This window comes from Musca vetustissima, unplaced genomic scaffold (genome assembly GCF_032173495.1).
Source record: "Musca vetustissima isolate MV318-11 ecotype Yass unplaced genomic scaffold, APGP_CSIRO_Mvet_v1 utg7881, whole genome shotgun sequence".
In the NCBI taxonomy this organism is placed as follows: Eukaryota; Metazoa; Arthropoda; class Insecta; order Diptera; family Muscidae; genus Musca; species Musca vetustissima.
The window spans coordinates 394979-420548 of NW_026883712.1; the positions used below are offsets into that span (position 1 = coordinate 394979).

General features: G+C 37.5%; 6 protein-coding genes across 8 annotated transcripts; 3 read left to right on the forward strand and 3 right to left on the reverse strand.

Annotated features, from left to right (window-relative positions):
- Nucleotides 1-4865: 4865 nt before the first annotated feature.
- Nucleotides 4866-6019, reverse strand: LOC133330721 (THO complex subunit 3-like). The gene is made up of 4 exons (XM_061539126.1): nt 5927-6019; nt 5770-5865; nt 5427-5711; nt 4866-5360 (listed from the first exon to the last, which is right to left on the reverse strand). Exons 1-4 carry the CDS (start codon nt 6017-6019, stop codon nt 4866-4868), a joined length of 969 nt encoding a protein of 322 aa, XP_061395110.1.
- Nucleotides 6020-7756: 1737 nt separating this feature from the next.
- LOC133330717 (ATP synthase-coupling factor 6, mitochondrial) lies at nt 7757-8157 on the forward strand. Its single transcript, XM_061539122.1, has 2 exons — nt 7757-7917; nt 7992-8157. The coding sequence occupies exons 1-2, from the start codon at nt 7766-7768 to the stop codon at nt 8155-8157; spliced, it is 318 nt and encodes a 105-aa protein (XP_061395106.1). The 5' UTR covers nt 7757-7765.
- A 288-nt stretch (nt 8158-8445) lies between these two features.
- On the reverse strand, nt 8446-16788 carry LOC133330708 (DNA polymerase epsilon catalytic subunit 1). The gene is made up of 5 exons (XM_061539114.1): nt 16715-16788; nt 16525-16651; nt 15247-16269; nt 9840-15112; nt 8446-8746 (listed from the first exon to the last, which is right to left on the reverse strand). The coding sequence occupies exons 1-5, from the start codon at nt 16786-16788 to the stop codon at nt 8446-8448; spliced, it is 6798 nt and encodes a 2265-aa protein (XP_061395098.1).
- Nucleotides 16789-17295: 507 nt separating this feature from the next.
- LOC133330726 (26S proteasome regulatory subunit 6A-B) lies at nt 17296-18823 on the forward strand. Of its 3 annotated transcripts, none has more exons than XM_061539133.1 (3): nt 17296-17334; nt 17457-17670; nt 17741-18823. In XM_061539133.1, the coding sequence occupies exons 2-3, from the start codon at nt 17464-17466 to the stop codon at nt 18815-18817; spliced, it is 1284 nt and encodes a 427-aa protein (XP_061395117.1). In that variant the 5' UTR covers nt 17296-17334; nt 17457-17463; the 3' UTR covers nt 18818-18823. The 3 variants fall into 3 exon arrangements, with proteins under 3 accessions (XP_061395117.1, XP_061395118.1, XP_061395115.1); XM_061539134.1 differs by having other exon boundaries at nt 17310-17329; XM_061539131.1 differs by lacking the exon at nt 17296-17334 and having other exon boundaries at nt 17432-17670.
- Nucleotides 18824-20564: 1741 nt separating this feature from the next.
- Nucleotides 20565-21126, reverse strand: LOC133330715 (cytochrome c oxidase subunit 7A, mitochondrial). Its single transcript, XM_061539120.1, has 2 exons — nt 21031-21126; nt 20565-20834 (listed from the first exon to the last, which is right to left on the reverse strand). The coding sequence occupies exons 1-2, from the start codon at nt 21043-21045 to the stop codon at nt 20589-20591; spliced, it is 261 nt and encodes an 86-aa protein (XP_061395104.1). The 5' UTR covers nt 21046-21126; the 3' UTR covers nt 20565-20588.
- A 3660-nt stretch (nt 21127-24786) lies between these two features.
- LOC133330718 (ADP-ribosylation factor-like protein 2) lies at nt 24787-25537 on the forward strand. The gene is made up of 3 exons (XM_061539123.1): nt 24787-24879; nt 24990-25344; nt 25400-25537. Exons 1-3 carry the CDS (start codon nt 24815-24817, stop codon nt 25532-25534), a joined length of 555 nt encoding a protein of 184 aa, XP_061395107.1. The 5' UTR covers nt 24787-24814; the 3' UTR covers nt 25535-25537.
- The last annotated feature ends 33 nt before the right edge of the window (nt 25538-25570 follow it).

The following is a 25570-nucleotide window of genomic DNA, read 5'->3' on the forward strand; positions in this document are numbered from 1 at the left end:
TCGTCGTCGAACATGATATTCGCTTAGAATTTCATTTTGATTGTGTAAAAAAAAAAACAAATAAAAAGAATGGAATATATTCTATATCTTCATTATTGATGTGATTTACTTAAAATAAAACCGCGTTTTGATTAGGTTAGGTCACAGTTAGTGACTCCACATCCCCTCAGAGACGAGCCCAGTTGTGACGACCAAAAATCGTTGCACTCATTTTTTTTCTATTTCTTAATAAATTCTCCTTTGTCTCGGCCAAAAGAAAACAACGTTGTTCTCTCGCACCAACTCATCACAGCCATTGGTTGTGATGATCACAGGCAATGTTTTTGTGGCCAGTTGATCAAAACAAGTTCCCGTTATCGCACGCTAACACGTGGTTGGGGTTGCTATAAAAGGAAGACCAATGAGTGAAAAGGGACAATCAGTGCCAGATCTCGACAGAAGACACATCCAGCCCAGGTGAGTGATACATTGAATAATTCTGATAGCCGTCCTAGGGTACTTATCCAGGTCCCTATTCCCAATGAAATCCTTCCGTATCCTTGCTTGAGTACTTATCCCGGTCTCTTGCAGTATTATCCTTGCATAAGTAGAATCCTTGCGTATCCTTGCATAAGTAGAATCCTTTCGTATCCTTGCATTAGTAGAATCCTTCCGTATACTTGCTCGAGTACTTATTAAGGTCTCCTGCATTAGAATTCATTTGTATTCTGGCTTGAGTACTTATTAAGGTCTCTTGCCGTAGAATCCTTCCTTGTCCTTGCTTGAGTACTTATTAAGGTCTCTTGCAGTAGAATCCTCCCGTATCCTTGCTTGAGTGCTTACTAAGGTCTCTTGCAGTATAATCCTTCTTATTAAGGTCTCCTGCATTAGAATTCATTTTTATTCTGGCTTGAGTACTTATTAAGGTCTCTTGCCGTAGAATCCTTCCTTGTCATTGCTTGAGTACTTATTAAGGTCTCTTGCAGTAGAATCCTTCCGTATCCTTGCTCGAGTACTTATTAAGTTCTCTTGCAGTAGATTCCTCCCGTATCCTTGCTTGAGTACTTATAAAGGTCTCGTTCAGCAGAATCCTTTCGTATCATTGCTTGAGTACTTAGTGAGGTCTCTTGCAGTAGAACCCTTTCGTATCCTTGCTCGAGTACTTACTAAAGTCTCTTACCGTAGAATCCTTCCGTGTCCTTGCTTGAGTAAGGTCTCTTGCAGTAGAATCTCCCGTATCCCGTAGTATATTTCTCCAAAAGCCCTACGTAACAGGAAAATCCGAATCCTAGTGAGAGTACTTATGCAGGTCTCCGACCCCAGTATCCCAGTACATTCCCCACCAGGAGAACTTATCCGGGTCTCCACTTCGAAGGAGGCTAAAGTTACCCATCTTGCAGTATAATCCTCCCGTATCCTTGATTGAGTACTTATTGAGGTCTCTTGCAACAGAATCCTTTCGTATCCTTGCTTGAGTACTTACTAAGGTCTCTTGCCGTAAAATTCTTCCGTGTCCTTGCTTGAGTACTTATCAAGGTATCTTGCAGTAGAATCCTTTCGTATCCTTGCTTGAGTACTTATTAAGGTCTCTTGCAGTAGAATCTTTTCGTATCCTTGCTTGAGTACTTAATAAACATTCGTACAGAATAAACATTATAGAACTTAAAAACACTCGTCTTTCTCTCTCGCACACAAACAAATTTTCTGTTGCGAACCGTGACCCCGGCGAGCCTACTGTAGCCTAAGGGAAACCTGTCGTTACACGGTCCATTGTGATCACCCAAGAAGAGATATGGGGAGATCTGTAGGGTAGAAAGGAGACAGAAAAGTAGAAATTTGGAGAAAAACATATTACGTGCTCATGTTGCACTCCCCAAACACTTCAGGTTTCTGATGATGTTGCAGTTGAAAAGAAGCATAGACGCGGTGGAACACAAACTAATCTATGCCATCAGTTGGCCAGAACTGGACAGCGACACAGGAGATGTTCAATTATATCCGTCTCCTCCTCGTCGTCACAGAGTGTGCAGTAAATCAGTAACACCAGTAATAAATTCTGTCACTACTCTAATTTCAGCTTTGCTCAGGTTCAACTGCGAGTTTGTTCTTTCGGCTGACAGAGTCGGCAAGATAGATTTTGACACATAGGTTCGGTGTGCCAAAATTCATTGGTTCGTTCGTCAAATATTGCCTTAAAACTTCGGAAAAGGTAATAGTTGGGTGGTTCGATTGCGAGTCATCGATTGCTAGATCTGTACATTGAGGTCCTCGTCTAGCTAGTTCGACTGCTTTTTCATTACCCATGATGTCACAGTGTCCTGGTACCCAGCACAGCCGATAGCTGTTAGTAAGTGTTTCCAAAACTGCTTTAAGAGCCGCAGACTTTTTATCAATTCAGCTGCATTCTAAATCGCGAAGATTTCAGCTTGGAAAGCCTTCTTCCATCTTTGATCCGTCTGTATAAATATTCGAGTAGCTAGGAAATTTAATACGTTACCACTTCATTTAAGAAGCTTTCATCTCTCACCTAGTGCTTTCCGACATAGACTTTATACCTTTTTACGTACTAATAATTAATGGTAAACGTTTTTTTTTCCTTTGTGATTGTGTAATTGTGATTCTGCCTTGTGCTTTTAATTGAGTAGACCCCATCCTATATAATTACATTTTGTAAGATACCCTCTATTTATTTATACCATAATTAATAATACTCCCTGTAGCATTTATTTGAGTAGACCCAATCCTGTTTAATTATATTTATGTTTATATTTTTTCTATCTTTTAATTAATATTGTAAAATGAATTTTATTATTACAGATACTTGAGTTGATCCCATCCTTCTTGTGATAACCGTTGTATAAATTATTGTTAATTCATTTTATTGTAATGATAAGTGCCTCAATTTTTGTATTTTTTTAATACTGTTTTAATAACCACGATAACATTATAGAGTAACTTTTTTATTATTTTTTATATATTAAGCTATTTCCGCTCGATCTTCGAGTAGAATCTTAGTTGCAGTCAAAATTTTTTTTTTTGGGTTTCTGTGAATAATTACTACTTGTACTAGTATTGCTTGTCAAGTTAGTGAAATGTACATGTATTATTCTTGGCCCGCAATTGTTATCGTGATTGTTAATTTTATAGTCGAGGATTTTCGCGTTATTGTTTATTATAAGTGTAATTATGAGATTTGTAGACTGGTAAATTCTTAAATGTGGTCTGCGGACTTTGAAATTATTGTGAATAAATAAAAATTAAAAAAAGCCAGACCGTCCAGATGAGGGTTGGTACAGTTCCAGCCGTCTCTACTAGGGATAACAACATCTATATCGTCAAATCTCAGGACTGGCGATATATAGCTGCTTAGTTTTATTCGTTGGTCCAATGTCATACCAATTCGTTCAGGGTACATCCATGCCCGTAGGTACACTTGAAGATAGTCAGCAGTTACCGCGGTCGGCTTGTCGTATGGTTTCTTCACCGGAGTTTGTTGCTCAACGACAGTCGCATACGAGGTAGATAGGCCAGTCAGACGTGAAGTCATCGTTTTCTTGGGTGAAGGCTGTCGACTTTCTGATGAGCGAATGCGCTACACAGATTTGTTTTGCGGGACAGTATTTGCTCTTCCAGAAGATGATGGGTTCTTGCCAGACTTGCCCTTCTTCCTATTCCGTAAACGGTGGGGTTACTCAAAGGCTTAGCACCAAACGTTTCACCTTTATCAATTGGCGTAGAAAACAGAGCCCACACGTCGATCGCCCTTATGGATGACAGTTTCCGTGATCTCCTTGCCTTTTGGCCGAATCTTGGGAGATCCTGTGCATCTGGAGCTCAATGTGAAGAACGTGCGAGTAAGTTCTTTCGAAATACCATACGAATTTCAATTTGCCCTTGATGAGATGAACCTCCCTCTCCGAAAGCAAATTCGTATCTCGCCCTACGAATTTGCGGAGATAAGATACGGCAATGGACAAAGATTCAAAGATCGGATGCTTCTCGGGCAGTTCCGATCTTTGAATCTTTGTCCGTTGCTGGGGTCTCGATAGATTCCCCATCGTCGGACATCGCTTCAGTCGCGGTCTGACTTTGAAGTTTATTGTCGGCATTTGCCGACACAGGACCTATTAGAGTCCGACTTTAATTCGGTCGGTCTACACTTCCTTCGTTGATGCTACAGCAATCCTCCTGTGTAGACCGGAATCACCCCAGTGTTCAGCGCATCATCAGTCAGGGTAAGATTTAGTAGGAGTTCCTCCGGAAGTGTATCCACACTTTCCTCTTCCGGTACAAGCCTGTCCAGTTGATCGAAGAGTTCCCCACCCTGTTCCTCTAGACTATCGCGGATAGCACTAAGGGTCCCATGTAGGTCGTCCCCTCCCAGAACAACAGTCCTGTCAGTCATAGATTGATTTGCAATTGCCGAGCCGTTATATTTTTTGGCGGTTAAACATGATGGATAGATCAAGTAGAATACAATATTGCCGAACATGGCATTTTATACTCGGTTTAACACTTTTCGGCACATTTTGCACTGAACAGACAGCGAGGCTTTAAAAGTGTTTTTGTAAACTCAGTTGAGACCCTCTTTCCTTCAACTGCTGTCTGCTTCTGAAGAATTGGCTTATCGTTAAAGGCGACGTGGATATTAACAGTTAACAAATTTATCAATTGGAGATTCGATCTTGGCTATTTAATTTCGCTGGATTCCGAAATTATTTAAGCGTTCATACTTCCCCTAAACCATTTTAGGGTTTTAAGCCCAAAAAGAGAGGGAATCAATTATAGACAGTTATACATCAAATAAATCCGTCCACAATTTTCCATTTTCATATCATAGATATTTTATTTAAAATCATACTTAAAAAAAAGGAAAACTAAACATTCTACTCTTGGAATCCAAATACTTTTAAATTACCCGCTTCACGACGTCTATCATTACTATCCTTATCATCGCAGGCATATGCCAACAGATATTGTTTTGGATGCCAAGCCACTGTAAATGTGGCAGCATCAACTGGTACATCGGCAATTTTCTCACCCGTTTCTGTATGGGCAATATCAATAAGTAAATCCTCCGAAGCTGATGCTATCAGCTTGCCATCATGACTAAAGGATATGGTACGCACCGGCCAATCTAAACGTGACAATACACGTAAACATGCCAATTCATTGGCATCCCATAATGATACTAAAGCATCGGCCGAACCGGTTGCAAAATATTTTCCTGTCGGGTCAAATTCAATGCAAATACATGTGGCCGGATGGGCTTTTAAAATGTGTTGTAACTCTAAACTGGGATAGCTGAGAATGTGTACACAGCCCATGCCATTTGTCAGGAAAAACAAGTCGCTGCTATTGTTCCAGGCGATTTCATTGACCTGCAATATCCAAACAACATTACCAACATTTTATTACCATTATATGATTGTCTTACTCCCATTTACCTCAAAATTAAATTGCTCCTCAGCACGTATCTTATTGGTGCGAGTATCAATAAATGTCACCAAGTCCTCTTTGTTGCCCACAGCTATAGTCTTGCCATCTGGGGACCATGTTATGTTGATATTTTCACCTTTGGTATTGGTAACCGATGAACATTTACCCGCCCGTATATCCCAAATACGAACAGTTTTATCACCACTTGCTGTACTCAGGAGATCGGGATTCGAGGCATGCCAACACAATTGATCAACTGAACCACTATGACCACGATAGGTGTTTTCTTTGCTCTGTAAGAGGAGTATATATTAAACAGCGCCCAAATATAGCATTTGCTCATCTACATACCACTCTATCCCTTTCCAATGTGTAGACAGCCACCGATTTGTCAAAGGATGCCGAAGCCAAACGCCGGCCATCACAACTCCAACCAACAGAGTGGACCTTAAATAAATATCATTCGTTATCGGCATTGGATGATGTGACTGTTGTCCATTCCATTTACCTTTGACGTGTGTGCCTTTTGTTCTCTTATTTTGCTATGGCTTTTGAAATAGGTTTTTAATTCCTCTTCTATAGCAGCATTTGTGCGTCCCATTTTAATGTCCAAACTATGTGCTCTTTTCTAAAGAAACCCGGTTTCGCGAAAAATTAACCAATCTAATATAAAAACGTTCCGCAAAATAAGAAAAAGCATTGTTTACGAACAAGTGTGATGCATAAAGGCGATAAGTGGAATTATGAAAAATCGGGTTGTAATAGGTGTGTTCGATTACATTTCCAATAGAAATTACTTAATAATATTTGCCAACAGACTGCACTTGTCGTTTACAGGCGGTATTTGCGAATAGTCATAGTAGAGATACCATAAAATTTATATTTGGGAACAACTCTAGTTTAGTAAAAACGATCAGATTTTTCTGATTTTTTTCCTAATGTAGGTATTTTTACCCCAATTATGGGGATATATTTTTTTCTTACAGGACGCAACCGCTTATTTGACCCCGGAAATTCGGTTACGGTTATCCAGTTCTAAGGATCCGATTAATACAAAATGGGTAGCATTTTAAAAATTATGAAAATAACTTTTCTATTGAGGTGGTTATCTTAAACCGTTTGGGGGACACTGTCAAAAAAATTGGGGTTTTAGACCCCGATTTTTTATTAAAATCCCTAATTATAGTCCCTCAGCAATCTTAACTCAAATGGTAGACTACAATTTGCACTTTCCAAAATGGTACGATATGTGGCTGTATCTGTTGTGGATCAAAATAATCCTACAAAATCAAGAAAATTCTGTCGTCTATAATTTTTGTACCCGTACCCGAACTTTCAGGTCAAATAACCGGATACGAACCCAAGAAAAAAATATATCCTCATAATTAGTGTAAAAATACATACCTTTGAAAAAGTTATCAGGTCACATATTACCATATCCATCATTAGACCCCGACTTAATAGGCTCTGCACGTCGTACTTTTATGAAATATGGGAATGCATTTAGCAAAACTTCAGAGATTTCGCTTTAGAGTACAGCCCATGATGCAATAATAAACCTTTGTTTTTGTCTCGACCATCTTTAAAATTTTTCCTTATAATATTTCACATGGTTGGCAACACTGCACATTGAATTCAAGTAGAAATTACGCACTTTGACAATTAATTAAGTCATCAGCTGCGCTAAATGGACTACCTATTTATTGTGTCATAGTGACTCCTTATGAGGTTTAAATAAGCACGCATTCCAATAGACTTCAGCTACAAGCGTTGATCTTATAGTGCCGTTATGCTTGTTTTATTTTTGATAACAAATAACGCGACAGATAGCCCAACGGATCTATTCTGCTTACCCCTTGATAGTGTTAAATAATTTGCGATATTTACAAAACTCGGTTAATGTAAATGTGGCATAGTCCTAAATAGCAGATCGCCTTTAATATAGGTTGCCATGTGGAGACTTTTTATTTTGCAAATTAAAAATTATTTTACATTGGCAATACTATTCGGTTTTGACTTGAAGAGCTGTCAAAAATTATACTTCTGCAAGTGAGCGAGTTTTGCGGATTGGAATTCACTGTTCTTCTGAGAAATTAAAAGAAAACTAAAATAAAAAGGTAATAATACCAAAAACCCATGAAGGCCAGAAAAGTTGTAAGACGTTAAAATGGCAATACTAAAAAAACAAATGGACCCATTTTTATTTGTTGTTGACATTCGTAGGAAAAAATTCATTACATAACCTTTAATGTTTTTTTAAGGTTACCGAATAAAAAAGCAAACCAATTTTTTAGCAAATGTTTTATGTAAAATAATATAATGCCATTCTTTGTGTATTTCTTTTTAGATGTTGTCCCAATCTATTTTGAGTGGTGTACGCGTATTGCGCATTGAAGCCCGCCGCAGCATTGGTATCGTTGCCCCAGCCTTGAGCAAAGCTTCCGATCCCATCCAACAATTGTTTTTGGACAAAGTTCGTGAATACAAACAAAAGAGCTCGTAAGCAAATGCCGTTCTAACAATTTTATATGAAATATTTTCATTCGATTCCTTCCTTTGGTGTATTGTTTCAGTGGCGGCAAATTGGTTGATCCTTCTCCCGAAATTGAACGTGAAATGAAAAACGAATTGGAACGTGTTGCCAAGCAATTCGGCAGTGATGGCAAAACCGACATGACCAAATTCCCTGACTTCAAATTCCCCGAAGTTAAAGTTGATCCCATCACATCTGCCAACTAGGGTGTAAATCCAGCAATTTTATTAGTTTAAAAATTCCAACAACAACAGTGTGTTCTAACATGTTAATGCTCTGAGAGTAAAGAAAAAAGAGGAAGGATACGACAACAAGATCTGAAAGGAGCTGTTATGTGCGTGTTTATCTTTTGTTTTTCACAATTCAACAGCAAATTTATTTAAAATAAAAAAGAAAACGAATTCGGAAAACAACAAAATTGTGGAAAAAATTAAACTTTATTTACAATTACATATAGATGATTATGATAATGAGATGTTAGTTATAACATTCCTTTATTTGGTGGCAATAATTTGTTGAACGGTTTCATGTAACAATTCCATTTTATGGTAATCTGCCACATTCTGGAACGTTCTCAGTAGATGGTCTATTTCCTTGCCTGAGATTAGGGGCACAAAATCACCAGCACAAGTACAAAACTGGGCCAAATTTTCCCGTTTGATTTCATTACAACGGGCGCAACGTAAATCTTGTAGGACATATGACATAAGTTTCCGCTGGACAACATCAATCATACGCATTTCGATTTCTTCATTATCGTATGCCACAAAACATTGAGCACACAGCCAAACGGGTCTAGAAAACGAAAATTATATAGTTATCCGGTAACAACGGGGGTTAATCAGAGGCGTTATATTTTGCAAAATTGGATAAAAATAATAGGATGCGATTTGAAAATTAAGCTAAATTGCGATGCAATATATTTTTGTTGTAGTTAAAAAAAAAAAAATTGTTTTGGAGGCACTCGAAGACAATCGATCCGTAAAGACTAGTTTTAGCCTATCAATGGATTATTATAGTAGTGCAGCCCATCTAACAGTCCCTTCAGACGGAAATGCACCTAAGATATTGAAAATGCCTACAGTGGGGAATTACCTTTGATGTGAGGGATATGTCAAATCAAAAATCCTGAAATGTTGATAATTTTTTTTTTTAATTTGGCTTGGAGTCTTGCAGATATTTTCTGTGTTTTTGTTCCTTTTCCTTCCGTTTTCTTCTATCAACATTTTTCAGGAAAGAACTTTCGTCAACAGCCAACCTGTTACAACAACAACCAATATCCATAAGTGCTCTAAATTCCAAAGACCTTCAATATCAGGTGTTGACAAATCGGCCAACATTCCCAGACAATTGTATTTGGAAACCTGCTCGGGAACGCTGTATCTATACAAGTTGTAAACAGGGCGTGCACGAGGTAAAACACGATAACCCTTTTTCCACATATGTCCACCTACAATGGTGCATTATCTTTACATGAGACAAATCAAGAATCCGAAATTTAAAAAGACAAATAGAATCCGGATGTAGAACTTCTAATGCTTATTTTTCTAACTACATATTTACTTCCACTACTTTTTCTTTTCAGATATCCAGAAAATATAGATTATAAACTCATTCTGTATATTATCAAACTACTCATATTATGTATAGAATTCCTAAAAAATGTCAATACCCAAGTACAACGGCACCGTTTAATTATAAGTATTTCTGTTAGGGCTTATTTATTGGATCATAAGGTGTCCTTTCCTATTCTCTATTTTGATAATCGCAAATAATTTAGAAATTTCGAAGCTACATTTGCAAAATACCCCATCAGATTTTTGCAATTTCATTGACAAGTATATGTATGTACATATACCAAGTAATAATATCAACTCAAAATACTTACATTCCATCCTTCATTGCTCGATGTTTATCCTTACACAAATCCAAATCACGACAATGATTGCATGCCTTACAAATCACCTCCGAAATGGTATAACTATCGCAGGGATCTTTCCATTCGGCTAAATCGGAAAATTCTCCAATACCAACTAAACGCAACATATTCCGACGAAAATCATTGATATCCTCCATGAGGCCCTTATCGACACTTAATACTTTTATTAGCGTTCGTATTAAATCTAGACCAGGACTCGGTTTACCCTTGCCATAGTTTTTATGCAATTTAATAATAAAATCGAATGCCAAGTGGGAAATATCTTTGATAGCCTGTTTTGTCGTTTTACGTTCGGCTAAAGATTGCATAAACAACGTAACAATAGCTTCGAATTTTTCCCGACATTCATTTTCTTCTGGCAAATGTTCACTTATGGTCCAATTCAGTTCTAACGATAACTGTTCCTCTTCACTAGCCGGATTGTCATCATCTTCTTCGGCTCGGGGAACTTCTTCTACATCGTCGTCATCATCATCATCGTTTTCATTATCAGAATTATCGTTATTAGTACGTTGACGTTTCTCCGATTGTGCAGCCAATGCGGCAGCCGTAACATCTCCCAGTGTGGTTTCATCCAAACCCTTTGGTAGACGACCACGAATGCCAGAATAATTGGCATGATCCAGCCATAGCATAAAATCCCAACATTGTTCAAATGACAATTGAATTGAATGAAACATCTCCTTGTTCCTAAGCGACTGTACCACATAATCCACATAGCCCAGGGCATCGGCCACAGATTTCTTGCCCGATGACAATATAATACGATTAAAATCAGCATAAATTATTGTGGCACCCAAACGCTTAAATTCCGCCACAATACGTAAAAACATTTTCCGCATAAGATTGTTGAGGGATCTTCTCAAAGCGGGATCATACAGCAGGGCATTACTTGACCTCACCCATCTATAGAAATGGACAATTTGAAAATCTGAAAATATATTTCTATTTATCGAGACTTCTCTTAGCCAGCCATTGACCATGGAACGCATAACCCTAAAGGCAGCAGAACATAAGGCAGTTTCATCATAACTCGGCAGTGTGGCTGCCGGTACAGTACCAATCATTTCCTCCAGCGATGCTTGTGGTATAACATCGAAGGTAATTGCTGAGGATGCCCCTTCTAATTCTTGAATTTTTGTTGATTGCAGCAGCGCAGAAACAGCCAAACTGTCTAAGGCCAGCTCAACACAAACATCTGGGTAGAAACCGGCTTGATTTTGTACCACTGTAACACTGTCCTCAAATTCGGCCAACAATCTGCTATCATCTGCCTCACGACCACCCAAATCTGGTCTGGTTGTAGCCGACCACCATAAAACAAAATTGTGTTTTTGCAGCAAGCGGGCAAAAAATAAATCTGCTCCGAAGAGAACGGTATCGGGAGGCATGTTCCCAATGGGGACGTGGAAGTAACGACACTGATCTAACATCAATTCCACCACATTATTAAGATTCAAAAAATGTCTGACCAATGCCCTAGAACCCTGTCTTTGCCAATCTAAACCCGACAGCAATGAGGCATCGTCCGATATGTGGATTTGTGCCTGGGGGAAATCCAGCAAAATTGGCATATTGGTACTCAATTTTCGCGCCTCCAAAGCCGTTTGTATGCAAATCAATGATGGTCCACGTTTCTCATCCTTGTATGTGGTCAATGCCCTTTGAATGTGACGATAAACCTGCTTCACATCAACTTCAATGAATATTTCAAATTGAAAATCCTCAGCGGGAACTTTTTCAATATCTTCGGCACTTTGAAGATTCTTAATCAGGGCTAAACGTTCAGCTGTATATAGATTTTTCATATTCGGCATTTGATTTGTACGCACTGTGTCCAGGGCAATTACAATGGCCTTTTTACTGGCCATCAGGAACAATGCCCATATCTCTTTCTTCGCCGTGGGTATGTTATGTTGATAGAGAAATATTTTTCTCAATTTGGCATTGGACCCCTGCAGATATTTTATGTGTGCCTGAGATTTCTGTTCCAGCTGTTCAATATTGAAACTTTCCAGATCTTTAGTAGCCAGGCCGGCGAGGCGACGTGCCTCTTCACGCTGTACGGCACATAAACAACCCATATCCATGAGAGCTCTGAATTCCAAAGACATCTGGGTCTCGTAAATACCTTCAATATCCGGTGTTGCCAAATCGGCCAACATTCCTAGACAATTGTCTTTGAAGACCTGCTCGGGAACACTGTATCTATACAAGTTGTATACAGGGCGGGAACGAGGCAAAACACGATTAACTTTTTTCCACATTTGTCCCTCTTCGGGAGGTGCGAGACTTCTTTGATTGACATAGAATATGCGCGGCACAGTTAGTTTGATTCGGTGCAACTCATCGCCAATCATAGCCCACACCGTGAAGTGACCCAAGTCGTCGACTGGTATAATTTGTAATATTTGCCACACCTGGTCGAGTAGAGTTCTTTGTGCCCGACGCAGGAAACCACCCAGTGTTGCCGTGGATGTGGCACCTTTAGATGCATTTTGAGGATCGTTGGCAGAGGAGTTGGATTCATCATTACGCATGCGTTTATTCTGCTGCCTATAACGTTGACGTCGCTCCAACTGCCATTCCCATTTACGTTTCTGAAATTTAACCCACTCCACAATTTCCTTGCGAGTTGTGCCAATCGCTGGAGGCGCACCCAATGCTTGACGCCAAGATGATGCTTCTGGTTGTGCATTTTCGCCATCGCCATCATCTCCAGAATTGTTTCTCCTACGCTTGGTGACTCTGGGCCTACCATCGGAGTTATCTTCGCAACCTGCCAAATCTTCCATATCAGCTATGTCGACATTCTTGGCATCACTATCGTTACTCGAAGAGGGTAATGCCGGTTTGGGTTTAGGTCTGCTGGTAAACATTTCATTGATACGTCGCTGTTTAAAGACATCGTTTTTTTCGGAAATTTTTTTGTGCAACCAATCGGGATGTTGTACTCTGGGTACCGGATTAGGTAGGCCTTGTAATGCTGCAGGAATTGTTATAATTTTCTGGATAGCTCCACCCAAACGTTCTATATAGTAATTCCAATCTAAAACATCTCTTATATCCGAATCGCCCATGGTGTTGTCTTTTAGCCAACGTCTTAAATGATGTCTCCTTACACTCGGTTCGGATTGGAAAATAGCCAAAGGTATGGCTCTTTCGGTGACAGGAGCACCTTCAGGCTTTCGAGATATTATATATTTACAAGCTAAGCCTGCATCTTTTACCATTTGTTCTCCCAAAAACTCGGCTAAACGTTTGGCCGTCGATATAGAGGTACTCTTTTGATCTCCGTACTCTTCTAATTTCTTGGACATGGACTTATTTTCGGCAATCAATTCAAACAATTCGGAATCGGGTAAATTTGAACCGCGGCTATACAAGACATCCAACCAATAGTCCGCGACCTTAGCCACAGAAGCATAACACTCCTCCAAAGTACTACCGGCCAAAAATGCCTCGAACACAGAACTTTGGAAATTTTTAATCAACTGCAATTCACCACGACGTTTCACCTCAAAACCTTTCAATTCGGCTAGGGAGCCATCAAAATTAAATACGGCATATCTCTTCTTCAATTTTTTACCCTCCTCCTTGGAGGCTGGTAAGACCATGGCCAAGTAGGGGCCATCAACCTCAAAGAAAATTGAATTTTCTTCTCTAATTGTATACTCTGGTGGCTCGGATGATCCTTCTTCGCGTTTCTTTACCAATTCATGGTACTGATCATTAGTAAAGTGATCTTTGACCATTGTATTCAGCACAGCGTTGGGATATGAGATGTTGATTTTCTTTTTCTTTTCGTGCGTAGTGTGAACGGTAAATTCTTGTGGAAATGAACCTGGCAGAATACACCAAATACCATCGGTATCCAATTCTAATGGTCGTCCGACACGTTCTATAATCTCCCTGGCTTTGGTGATAATATTTGAACCGGTCAGACACACAATTCCAGCCATAGGCATGGAATGCCATCTAGCACCACGTCTCATCACATAACCATAGAAAGAATTCAAAATACATTTGTGGGCCAATTGCAGAGAATCATACAAAACTTCGCGACCTTTAGCGGCCTTAATTTCCGAAGCGTCTCCAGAGGCAAGAGCAGCACTTACTGCAGCTTTGGCTACCTTGGTCAGACCTTTATATTCATAACGTCGATCACGAAAGGCTCTAACGGTGTCGACATAAAAACTGTTCTCCTTTTGACATATGGTGGCTGTTCGAGTTTCCAGTTTTGTAATTTTGGTTTTCTTATAGGCCTTGCGACAATAATCAGCCAAACGTTTCTTTTCGTAGGCAGCCTGATCTTCTTTGGAAAGTTCATGAAATGCCCTAGTGGGACCTCCGGGGAAAAGGGGAGGGAATTTTTCCGTCTCCAATTGTTGTTGAATGCGTTGAAATTCGTTACGCGATGCCGGAAGCATTTCACCACGCCATAACCAATCCATGACACGTTTGCACCTTACACCGGGCTTATTAAAATCGCAAGCAGCACAATCGGTGTCACTGACCATTGCCGAGGGTTGTAAACGATTCGTTAAAATAATATTGGGATACATAGCACCTACATCCAAATGATAAATTACAGGTTGTTCCAAACGATTTGGTATATCGTGAAGACCTTGCAGGGCTTGGCAAATTTCTTTGTGGACCTCTTCTAAATTGGTCACCTTATCCAATGGTATACCCTCTTCCACTTCAATGGCATGTTTTAGAACACGATCGACATTTCCAATTAATGTCTGAACCATATTTGGATCTAAACGAAAACGGCATGGAATATCTGCACGAAATACACCCGATTCTAAAGCCTCGACATGACCGCCGACATATGTTTCCGAATCTAGGACATGACCCTCACTTGATAATTTATTCAATTCACTTTGTTGTTTATTTGGATAGACGATGTTGGCATGATAAGCCTGTACCATAAGTAATGTTTCGCAAAGAGTACCAGAGCCTTTGCGTAAAATTTCATCAGGTTCCATGGGGATAATAGTGTTCAAGGCGAATATGAAGGGGTGTACATATTTCATATACAAATAATATGTGGCGACAGCATCAGACACGGAATAGTTGGAAAGGACTTGTGGTTGTTCCACAGCCATTTTACACATATCTTCGGGATCCAATTCAACAGGATCATAACGTAATTTGGCTTTTGCCACAGCTTTTAGACCTTGTGAACCAACGGGTAGATAAGAATCACGTTTTACCTTAAAAGTAGTGTAATTTATTTTTTAATTTCATAAATCATTCATGGAGTATAAACTTGTATGTTTGGTAAGAGGGGAATGAGTCCATGGATGACACATAAATGATAAGAAAAACTATTTAAGTATTTACTTACCCAACATAAACAATCCATGTGAATAGATGGTCTGCATAGATAATTACCATCTCTTGATTTTGAAAATCCAATTTCCTGTTTCATATCCAAATCATACACAGCCGCTCTAGTTTCGACAAAGGGCCAATCGAAAAAGTCTCCATTGTATGTGACCACAATGTGCGGCCTTACCTCCATAATATGATCAAAGAATTTCTGTATTAGCTGCATTTCATTCTCCTCATTGAAGACTATGAAATTGCCTTCGAATTCTGGTTTAGGTGTATATTCAAAATCATCCACATCCGATGAAATAATTTCACGATTTGTAATTAAATATCCCTGACCATCAATCATGTATGATATCATCATGATTTGATCGGTTTGAGCATCAGGAAATTTCAATGGTAATTTTGTCGTTTCTATATCGAAAGCCAACACAACCGGTTCGGGACGTTCCAAAATATCCGGACGACATGTTATTATTGGCAATTCCATGCCACCACTGCGACATCGAATATTATACCATTGACCACAAAATATTTTCAAATCAATGGAGACCCTTACATGATAGGGCACATCATGTTCCCTCAATTCCCTAATGCAATCCATATAGTCCATTTGCTTTTTAGCACCTTCAGCATCATTGGAGGCATTTGCTGCCAGAGAATTTGCCAACATTTGCAAATAAAATGTATTGGATTTTTCACGTTCAGTATTTTTGCGTACAGCTGCCATAATTTCACGACGAACTTTCGTCATAGCTGTTTGATTGAGAAATGATAATTTTAAATATTCTTGTTTGATGCCAGCCAAATGATTGGGTAAATCTAAATCTTCTTTATAGATGTGTTCAACACCAGCCAATTGTCCGGAATATTTTCTACTAAGAAATCTAGCCAATTCCAGAGCTTGATTTTCATCCGGTTTCACCAGCAAATATGGTTTATATGCAACCGTGCACTTGAAACGTGAACCATCCATTTGTATAAAGAATAAATCCAAAGCGGCAACCAAACGACGATCCTCATCTAGGATTTCAGTCTATAAAGAAATACATAATAAAATAGGAATGATGAAATAAAAAATAATATAGGAAAATTATAAAATAAGGATGAGGCTATTATTGTTTCCTCTAAGACTCTTTGGCCGACTCTGTTGTTTTGTGTTTATTCCCTTGATATGCATATGTGAGTTCAAAGAGAATTTCCTTCTGCTAATTATGCAGTCATGTTGGGAAATCCACATGTATAATTTAGAAATTTAAATATATTATGGGAATATGTACATTACACTTACCGTATGCATGTTAATAAGATATCCAGTTCTTTCCAAACCATCTTTGACACGATCAAATCCATATTTGGAATCAATTTTATCATTTTCTCGTGACTGTCGGTAACCAGCTTCATTGTAGAAATCATCACTAAAAAATTAATAATATTTTTGTGAAAACAAATTAAATCCACAATTTACAAAAACTCTTTACCCTTCGGTTCTTGTTTCAGACACATATTTCCCTGTATTTTGTAGGACTTTCTGTTTGCCACCACTAGGTTCCATTATCTCTCCTACATTTACTGTCTATATATATACAAATATTGCGTTCAACACAATAAACAATGAATACTGTTTGCAAATATTTTTGTTGTAATAACTATAAAAAATATATATGTATTTATTAAGGTCGCCGAAGCTCCCAAAGCAAGGCAAACAAACACAATTTTGCAAATTGCCGATTGGTTTTGGCGCCAAATGGGCAACAAACAGCTGTTGTAATTAAGGTGGCTGGCCAATATATTGACATGAAATGAGAAAAGGTTAAAGGGATCATGTTTTGATTTCTGGAAATGTAAATAATAATAATGTAAGAATATTAATTAAATATTTAGCCCCTAATCTGTTATAAACAAATTTGGGTAAATATATTTTTAATTTTTGTCGCTCAGTATTTTAAGGTTATGAATTTTAGTTTTAATCTGGCAATGTCATACCGCCTTGAAAAGTCAAACTGGTTACAACTCTGTATGATTTGCAAATTGTGTTTTTTTTCATTGTTAGACATCTGTCATATTGTCACAAAACACAAATTTACAAGTCATCGGTAAAGTTAGCAAAAATTAAAATTTCTATCCGAAATAAAATATAAACTAAAAGTTGTATATTAAATATTACTACACAAAATTGTTAAAAAACTTTATCATCGTCTAATAATAATTAATATCCGATAGCATTAATATGGCAGCAACATTGGAAGATAAATCGATTTGGGAAGATGGCGAAGAACTGGGTGAGGAAGTGATGCGTATGTCCACAGAGGAAATTGTTAACAGGACTCGTCTGATGGATAATGAAATTAAAATAATGAAGAGTGAGGTTATGCGTATTACCCATGAAATTCAAGCCCAAAACGATAAAATAAAGGACAACACCGAAAAAATTAAGGTATGTGGTGTGGCTAGCCAAAAAGCATTGTCATATTGTCCTTCTGATAACCGGTAAACCCATATTTTAGGTAAATAAAACGCTTCCCTATTTGGTGTCAAATGTCATTGAACTTTTGGATATGGAAGCCCAAGAAGATGAAGACGATGGAGCTGTACAAGTTTTGGACAATCAACGCAAGGGCAAATGTGCCGTCATAAAAACATCAACACGTCAAGCATACTTTTTACCCGTCATTGGTCTGGTAGATGCTGAGAAATTGAAACCTGGCGATTTAGTTGGTGTTAACAAGGATTCATATTTAATTTTGGAAACACTGCCCGCTGAATATGATGCTCGTGTTAAGGCCATGGAAGTAGATGAACGCCCTACCGAACAATATTCCGATATCGGTGGTTTGGACAAACAAATTCAAGAGTTAATAGAAGCTGTCGTTTTGCCCATGACACACAAGGATAAATTTAAAAATCTCGGTATTCAGCCTCCCAAAGGTGTGCTATTGTATGGTCCTCCTGGTACTGGTAAAACCCTGTTGGCTCGTGCTTGTGCCGCCCAAACAAAATCGACATTCTTAAAGTTGGCTGGTCCACAATTGGTGCAAATGTTCATTGGTGATGGTGCAAAATTGGTACGCGACGCCTTTGCCTTGGCCAAAGAGAAGGCCCCGGCCATTATCTTCATTGATGAATTGGATGCCATCGGTACAAAACGTTTCGACTCAGAAAAGGCTGGTGACCGTGAAGTGCAACGTACTATGTTGGAATTACTTAATCAATTGGATGGTTTCAGTTCGACAGCCGATATTAAAGTTATTGCCGCCACAAATCGTGTTGATATTTTGGATCCTGCTCTTTTGCGTTCCGGACGTCTGGATCGTAAAATTGAATTCCCACATCCGAACGAGGAAGCTCGTGCTCGCATTATGCAAATTCATTCACGTAAAATGAATGTTAGTAGTGATGTTAATTTCGAGGAATTGTCTCGTTCCACAGATGATTTCAATGGGGCTCAATGTAAGGCGGTATGCGTTGAAGCTGGTATGATTGCATTGCGGCGTTCAGCAACACAAGTTACACACGAAGACTTTATGGACGCTATAATGGAAGTGCAGGCAAAGAAGAAGGCCAATTTGAACTATTATGCTTAGTTGAAAGTGAGCCGAGGAATTAATCTTGTAACATTATCATTTAACAAATTCGTAACTACAACATACATTTAAAACGCGTAATCTTTAATTTTATAAAAACCATATAAAAGAGTGGAAAAAATAATATAACAAAAAATCTATAAAAGGATATGTTCTTTGAAACTAAATTTGAGTAGGATATAATTGTTCTATTCAATTAGAAGTATATGTTAAGTGGTATCCACACCAATACGCGGAACCAACCATACGTCTTGTACATATATTAATATTGCTGATGGACAAAACATTCTCAGAATTTCCAAGGACAGCGATCATCAGCAAATTAAAGTTTGAAACAAAGCTTTTCTTTTGTTAGGACTGTTCCCAAAATGTGTCGCCTTGGTTCAAATGTTTTCACGAAAAAAACAGCCCTATCCAAACTCCCTAAAGCGCTGCAGGGTATTTGTGCAGACAGAACGGTCAATAATTATTGCGGTATTTACCGCTATATAATAACACGTCAGGCTATAATCACTGTGGTAGTTATGGAAACAAAGATGAAACCGAAGAACAAATTGCGTCTCATCTCGGATTTTTCTGTAATTTTTTTACCACCGGCACATCTTGTCTTTGTGATCACAAAAATTCATGACCTTCATGAGGCAAGTCCATACTTCCCGAGATAGGAACACATCTATTTTAGGACCCCCTCGGGGATCGTTTTGAAACTTTTGCCACATGTAGTCCTTGGGGCCCTGATTACAATTGTATCCTTTTTTTCTTGAGGAAATCCGTATTTCCGGAGATGTGGGCCTCCAAATTTCCGTAGGGGCTCTTGCATTTTCTCATGATTTTTAAAATTTACTTAGGCAATGTGGGTATAAATTTAAAGCGTTTTAAGCCCTGATTACAGAAATATAAGTTCACACATTCTGAGATATGGGTCTCTAAAATTCCGCGGGACCCTTCTTTAATTTTGATAAACAGTATGGGTGTTAGTGGGTAGCCGGATATTTAACACTTTCTCCTATGGACAGTTGCTAACTACAGCTACCCGACCGAATCTCCTTTTAATTAGAAGTGTTTGTGGGTAGCAGGCCTTCGGCCGGGGATTTAAGACTTTTTCCTATGGGCAGGTGGCAGCTCTGGCTACGCGATCGCATCTCCTTTTAATTATAAGTGTTTTTGTAATCAGCACTTCAAACGCTTTAAATTAAATAAAGTACATTTTTAAAACCCGTGAGAAAATATAAGGGTCCCAACGGAAATTTGGAGGCCCATATCTCCGGAAATACCGATTTTCATAAGAAAAAAAAGTATACCGTTGTAATCAGGACCCCAAGGACTACGTGTGGTAAAAAATTCAAAAGGATCCTCGAGGGGTCCCTAAACTAGACTTAGGCCTTTTTTTACACACGACGACACGTATTATCCGGAGTGTATCCAAATGTATACAAATATAAGAAAAATCAACAACATTTTAACTCAACATCTATATATTTCTATGTTTCTTTTGTTTTCAAAATGCTTTTGCAAGAATGTTTAAATATGGTCAGTGGGGGTACCACCGGGAAACAGTCAACATGGTATCCTAGTTATCCATAGAATTTCTGAAAGAAAAATAAAAGAGAAAAAAATCCATAAATAAATCAATACAAACAACACGACACAAAACAACAAATACTTACAAATGCTTTTTTCTTCAACACAGAAATATATAAAATGTGGGGCTACAGTAGGGTGACAAAGGTTCTTACAATGACTAACATTTTACTAAACACATAAACTGTATTTATTCGGACTTGGGGACCGACAAATCATAGAACAATTTTCCCATACCACCAACGCCGACCAAAGCGAGGGCAACGGTGAGACGGTACAAGACTTGATCGAAAGTGGAACCCTTCAAGAAGACAGGTTTGCCATCCTTCTTTTGGAAATGTTCTTGTACTTTTTTGAGTTCAAAGTAGCCCTTTTCTACTTCTCCTTTGGCAACGGTACGTTGGACACCGGAGGTGGTGAGGCTGCGAACAATGACCTATAACAAATTGGGGGAAAAACAATATATTTTTAGTATTACATTTCTGCTCAAAATATAACCTATCTTACGTAATGTTATCCAATATTCCAAAAAAAAAACGCTCAAAATTTTGTGCAATTGATTTTTTTCAATTCATGGAATTAAGGATAATATTACATTCCCTCAGAGGAATAGCTTTAATTTTGTTACTTACTCTGGAAAAGTTCATTTTTGGTGTTTGATAAATTTCACGAGAGGATTGCTTCTTGCAGGAAAATTATTCGTCGGCTATTGAGAACTAGCAAAAATTCACATTGGAATTGGTTGGAGAAGTTGTCAGAAATTTTTGACAGTTTTTGGAGAACAGAGTTGTATTTTTGGTTTGTGAAAACGGTAAATATGTGCTACCGAAATAGAAAGCGTCACTTTTAGTTATGATTTATTATACTGTTTATACGTCTGGGAGTTTTATTTAAATTTAAATATTTGTTCATTTTTTTTTCTATATATCAAAAGAAAATAACTTATTTTTTAAGGGGATCTATTTAGGGTTTTTGAGGGACGAAAAATATTTTGGCAGTATATATTCAATGTAGGTCCATCCCATGGTACAATAATAGTACGTTTACATTTAATCGGATTTCGTTAACCCAGTGGGCTTCAATTGTCAATTCCTTTGCATATATGTCGAATCAAGATCTATTAATAAGGTCACCAAGATAGCAATCGAAATCGGAAAACAGCTGTTTTTTCTCAAGTCTGATGACAAAAATTTCGACTTTGTTTACGTTTTCATAATGGAAGTCATGGCACATGGCCTATAAATAAGGCCACCAAGGGAGACCAGCTGATTATCGATACCTCTCAAGTTTGCTGTCAAAATGCATTATTGTGAATTGACTTCCATTCTGAAAACGTAAACAAAGTCGAAATTTTTGACATTAGACTTGAGAAAAAACAGCTGTTTTCCGATTTCGATTGCTATCTTTGTGACCTTATTAATAGATCTTGTCATGGCCATGTGTCGAATAAATTCCCATAAAGTAGATCATGGTACAATTATAAAAGGTAACAGCAAATCCCAGCTGATTTGATTCCAACGTAATACTAGTGTCAATGTGAATTTGACAAATTATGTTTTTAAAAATCACCCAACAGGAAAATTGGGAACGCATACAATTTGAAATTGTTCTTTATTAAATGTGCTCTTGTATTCAATTTACTCAATCTGCCTGCTGGGAAAGTTTGAGGAAGCAAATCTTTCTTCAAGGAATAACTCGCTATTCCCAGTATTTTCATATGTGTTACACATATATATGGCAATGGCTCAATTATAGGAAAGATGTGGAAGCGATAGAAATATAAATTTGATACATTTTCATTCATGTTTTTCAATTTTTATTTTGAGGATTCGAAGATATTTCATTTTCAAAATAAAAATAATTTGATGATGATTTGTTTGTTTACATTTTTCTGTCAAATGAGTTGACACTAGTAGAACTTACAACAACAAATTTCCATGTGGTTGTTGTATCGTTTTTTGTACAACAACACTTGCTGTTACCTTCTATTATTATACCATGAAAGTAGATTAACCCGGTAAAAAGTTCTAATCTACATGCCGTTTTATACAAGGTAGGACAGCTTGAGTTGAAAACAAAAAAGCAACTTTGTGGCTTTCTGCCAAAATATAAAATAAATACGCGCAAAAAGTGGTTGTGTTTATTTGACATTTTTTCAAACAAATAACTAAAAACGCGAAAAATGAATGAATTGTTATGATTTCGTTCCAAAATCCCATAGTGAATACCATGATATATTTGTTTCATCCATAACAAAGTAATTACTTCCAGACGGACGCATTAAAAAATAATTTCAATTAAAGATGGATATATTTCAATAAAATTTGAATATATTTCAATTTATTTGACATAGTATTCAAAACAACACACACACATACACAAATCGTATGTTCCCGTACTGCAAGAATCTACTCGATTTTACTATTTTCTTCGATATCATAAAGGAAAATTCGTTATCGTAGTAAAAAGTTGTAGATTCTTGCAGTACGGGAATAGACCAAAAATATGTAATATATATTTTGATTTTATAGAACAGCCAACTCAAAAAAAAAATGGAATCAGATGGTAGCTATGCCCTACCTTGCATAAGCTTGCATACTATCCGAGGCTTATTAATAATGTAACCCAGAAAGCGAAAAACAGGTGTTATTTATCAAACTCGAGAAGCAGCTGATCTTCCTGGGTGACCTTATTAATAGTCAAAATCAAGGGCTACTAAGTGCGCCGCACACGGACATGCATGCATGACATCAAAATCGTGTACGTGTGCATGAAGATTCAGCGCACATGGTTCATGCAATCATTTCACTTTTGATATCGTGCTGTACAAACAATGTCGATAACGGACGATTTAGTTTTGGCGATTTTGACCGTGTGCTTGAAAAATAAAGAAAATGTTTAAAAAAGTGGTGATAACGACCGGCAAACTTCTAATAACTCAATTATATTTTTTCTCAGTATCCGACACCACTATACACCCATTCGCTATAAAAAAGCCATAAATGAGAATATGCATGATATCTCAACCACGCACACGTCAACATTGAGCATCGTGGATGAGAAAAAAAATGGATTTTTCTTCATGCATTGTAGGTGTGACTCATACAAATTTTCACTAATACCACAAAATGCATGTCATGCATGCATGATCGTCTGCGGGCCACTTTAATAAGTTAGTAAAGGTACAGCTGTTATTTTTCAAGTTAAATGTCAAAAACTTCAAAGTATTTTACGTTTTCAGAGTAATGAACTTTGACAGGAAACTTGAGAATCATCTTTAGCTTCCTGGCTGACCTTATTAATACGCATTGGTTTCATACCATTAGTTCAAAACTTAGAGTATTTTGATAGTTATTCAATATGACTTGATATATAGCAGATGTTAGTTCTCAAGTTAAATGTCATAAATATGGATACAGTTTATGTTTTCATAATGTAAAACAATTTACAATAGAGGATTTTGACATCAAACTTTAGAAACAGCTGGTCTTCCTGGATGACCTTATTAATAAATCTTGATATATAATTGAATATATATTAATAAGGCCACACAGCAAGCGGAAGTCAGCTGTATTTTTTCTAGTCTAATTTTTAAAAAAAATAGACTTTGTTTACGTTTTTATAATGGAAGTCAATTCACAATAATGTATTTTGACAGTAAATTTGAGAGCCAGCTGATAGCCAGCTGGTCACCCTGGATAACATTAGGTTCATTCGTTTACTTTCCCAGTAACATTTACTCAGTAAGAATTTGCAGAGAATAAATTGGGATTTTTCGTTCTCAAGAGAGAAAATTACAGAAATTAAACAAAATAACAAACCATTTGGCGCCAACAAAAAGCAGCATTAGGGTTGCTTATAAATACTTTGATTTTCCTCATCCATTTAAATATTTAATGATACAAAATCAAATAAAAATTCACAAAACAATCAGTTGGTTTGACAACAATTTTGTTGTTTAGTTACAAAACAGCCGACGGTGCAAGAAAATCCTCACTGAGTAAATTTTCGTTATAAGAATTAATTCACTTTCTTTTACTAGAATTTTGGGTAAACGAAAATTTTATAATAATTTGTGGAAATTATTGAGCAAACGAACGAACCTATTATTAATAGGCCTTGCCATTATTTAAATTTCAATTTTTTTCACAAATTTTCGAACTATAGAAACCTGTGATTTCACTTTTATTTCCAGAACCAATTTATTGCTTCTTTTGTTTTGATTCCCGATTTTCATCCATTCATTTGCTCTATATTCTCCTTCTTCTAGAAACGGCGATAGATATGATATCTGGTTGGCTTTGTGATATTCTCTGTGTGAAATATAAACTAAAAAAAGTTTAAGCGCAGCGGCAGCAGCTGTTAGCAATATAATAAATTAATATTGGATTTTAATAAAAATATTAAATTAAAATTATGGGATTTTTAACAGTATTGAAGAAAATGAGACAAAAGGAGAAAGAGATGCGTATATTGTTGCTGTAAGTTGAATTAGAGCCAGAAGACATAGGTGTTCGACACAAAGTTGTCTCACCTCCCACCAAACGGATGAATCATGTTTTGTTATGTTCTTCTTGTTTTTATTTGTTAGGGGCTTGGACAATGCCGGTAAGACAACTATTCTGAAACGTTTCAATGGAGAACCCATTGATACCATTTCACCCACATTGGGCTTTAACATAAAAACTTTGGAGCACAATGGTTACACATTGAATATGTGGGATGTTGGTGGTCAAAAGTCTCTGCGTTCATATTGGCGTAATTATTTCGAGTGTACTGATGGTTTAGTTTGGGTGGTAGATAGTGCGGATAGAATGCGTTTGGAGACATGCAAACAAGAATTGGAAATTCTGTTGCAAGAAGAAAGACTGGCAGGAGCCACATTGCTGGTACTGGCCAATAAACAAGATTTGCCTGGAGCATTGACAGCAAATGAAATTAAAGAAGTAAAGTTCTCGCAGCCCCCTAAATATTTAATCTGATGATATTATTTGTTTATAGGCTTTACAATTGGATAATATTACCACACATCATTGGCTGGTGGTTGGTGTCAGTGCTGTGACCGGGGAAAAGCTTCTGAATGCTGTCGATTGGTTAATTGATGACATAGCAAAACGAATTTTTACTTTAGACTGAAGACTTCTGGTATTAGCAAATATTATACTGCTGCCA

What these genes read in the sequence shown, in the direction of transcription:
- LOC133330717 (XM_061539122.1), top strand. Translation starts at nt 7,766, where the DNA reads ATGTTGTCCCAATCTATTTTGAGTGGTGTACGCGTATTGCGCATTGAA. An exon ending in GAATACAAACAAAAGAGCTC is followed by an intron (nt 7,918 to 7,991) that starts GTAAGCAAATGC and finishes GTATTGTTTCAG; the next exon opens with TGGCGGCAAATTGGTTGATC.
- LOC133330726 (XM_061539133.1), top strand. Translation starts at nt 17,464, where the DNA reads ATGGCAGCAACATTGGAAGATAAATCGATTTGGGAAGATGGCGAAGAA. An exon ending in ACAACACCGAAAAAATTAAG is followed by an intron (nt 17,671 to 17,740) that starts GTATGTGGTGTG and finishes CCCATATTTTAG; the next exon opens with GTAAATAAAACGCTTCCCTA.
- LOC133330708 (XM_061539114.1), bottom strand. Translation starts at nt 16,788, where the DNA reads ATGGAACCTAGTGGTGGCAAACAGAAAGTCCTACAAAATACAGGGAAA. An exon ending in ATCTTATTAACATGCATACG is followed by an intron (nt 16,270 to 16,524) that starts GTAAGTGTAATG and finishes ATTTCTTTATAG; the next exon opens with ACTGAAATCCTAGATGAGGA. An exon ending in ACATGGATTGTTTATGTTGG is followed by an intron (nt 15,113 to 15,246) that starts GTAAGTAAATAC and finishes ACTACTTTTAAG; the next exon opens with GTAAAACGTGATTCTTATCT.
- LOC133330721 (XM_061539126.1), bottom strand. Translation starts at nt 6,019, where the DNA reads ATGGGACGCACAAATGCTGCTATAGAAGAGGAATTAAAAACCTATTTC. An exon ending in AAAAGGCACACACGTCAAAG is followed by an intron (nt 5,866 to 5,926) that starts GTAAATGGAATG and finishes TATTTATTTAAG; the next exon opens with GTCCACTCTGTTGGTTGGAG. An exon ending in CATTGGAAAGGGATAGAGTG is followed by an intron (nt 5,712 to 5,769) that starts GTATGTAGATGA and finishes CTCCTCTTACAG; the next exon opens with AGCAAAGAAAACACCTATCG.
- LOC133330718 (XM_061539123.1), top strand. Translation starts at nt 24,815, where the DNA reads ATGGGATTTTTAACAGTATTGAAGAAAATGAGACAAAAGGAGAAAGAG. An exon ending in GAGATGCGTATATTGTTGCT is followed by an intron (nt 24,880 to 24,989) that starts GTAAGTTGAATT and finishes TTTATTTGTTAG; the next exon opens with GGGCTTGGACAATGCCGGTA. An exon ending in CAGCAAATGAAATTAAAGAA is followed by an intron (nt 25,345 to 25,399) that starts GTAAAGTTCTCG and finishes ATTTGTTTATAG; the next exon opens with GCTTTACAATTGGATAATAT.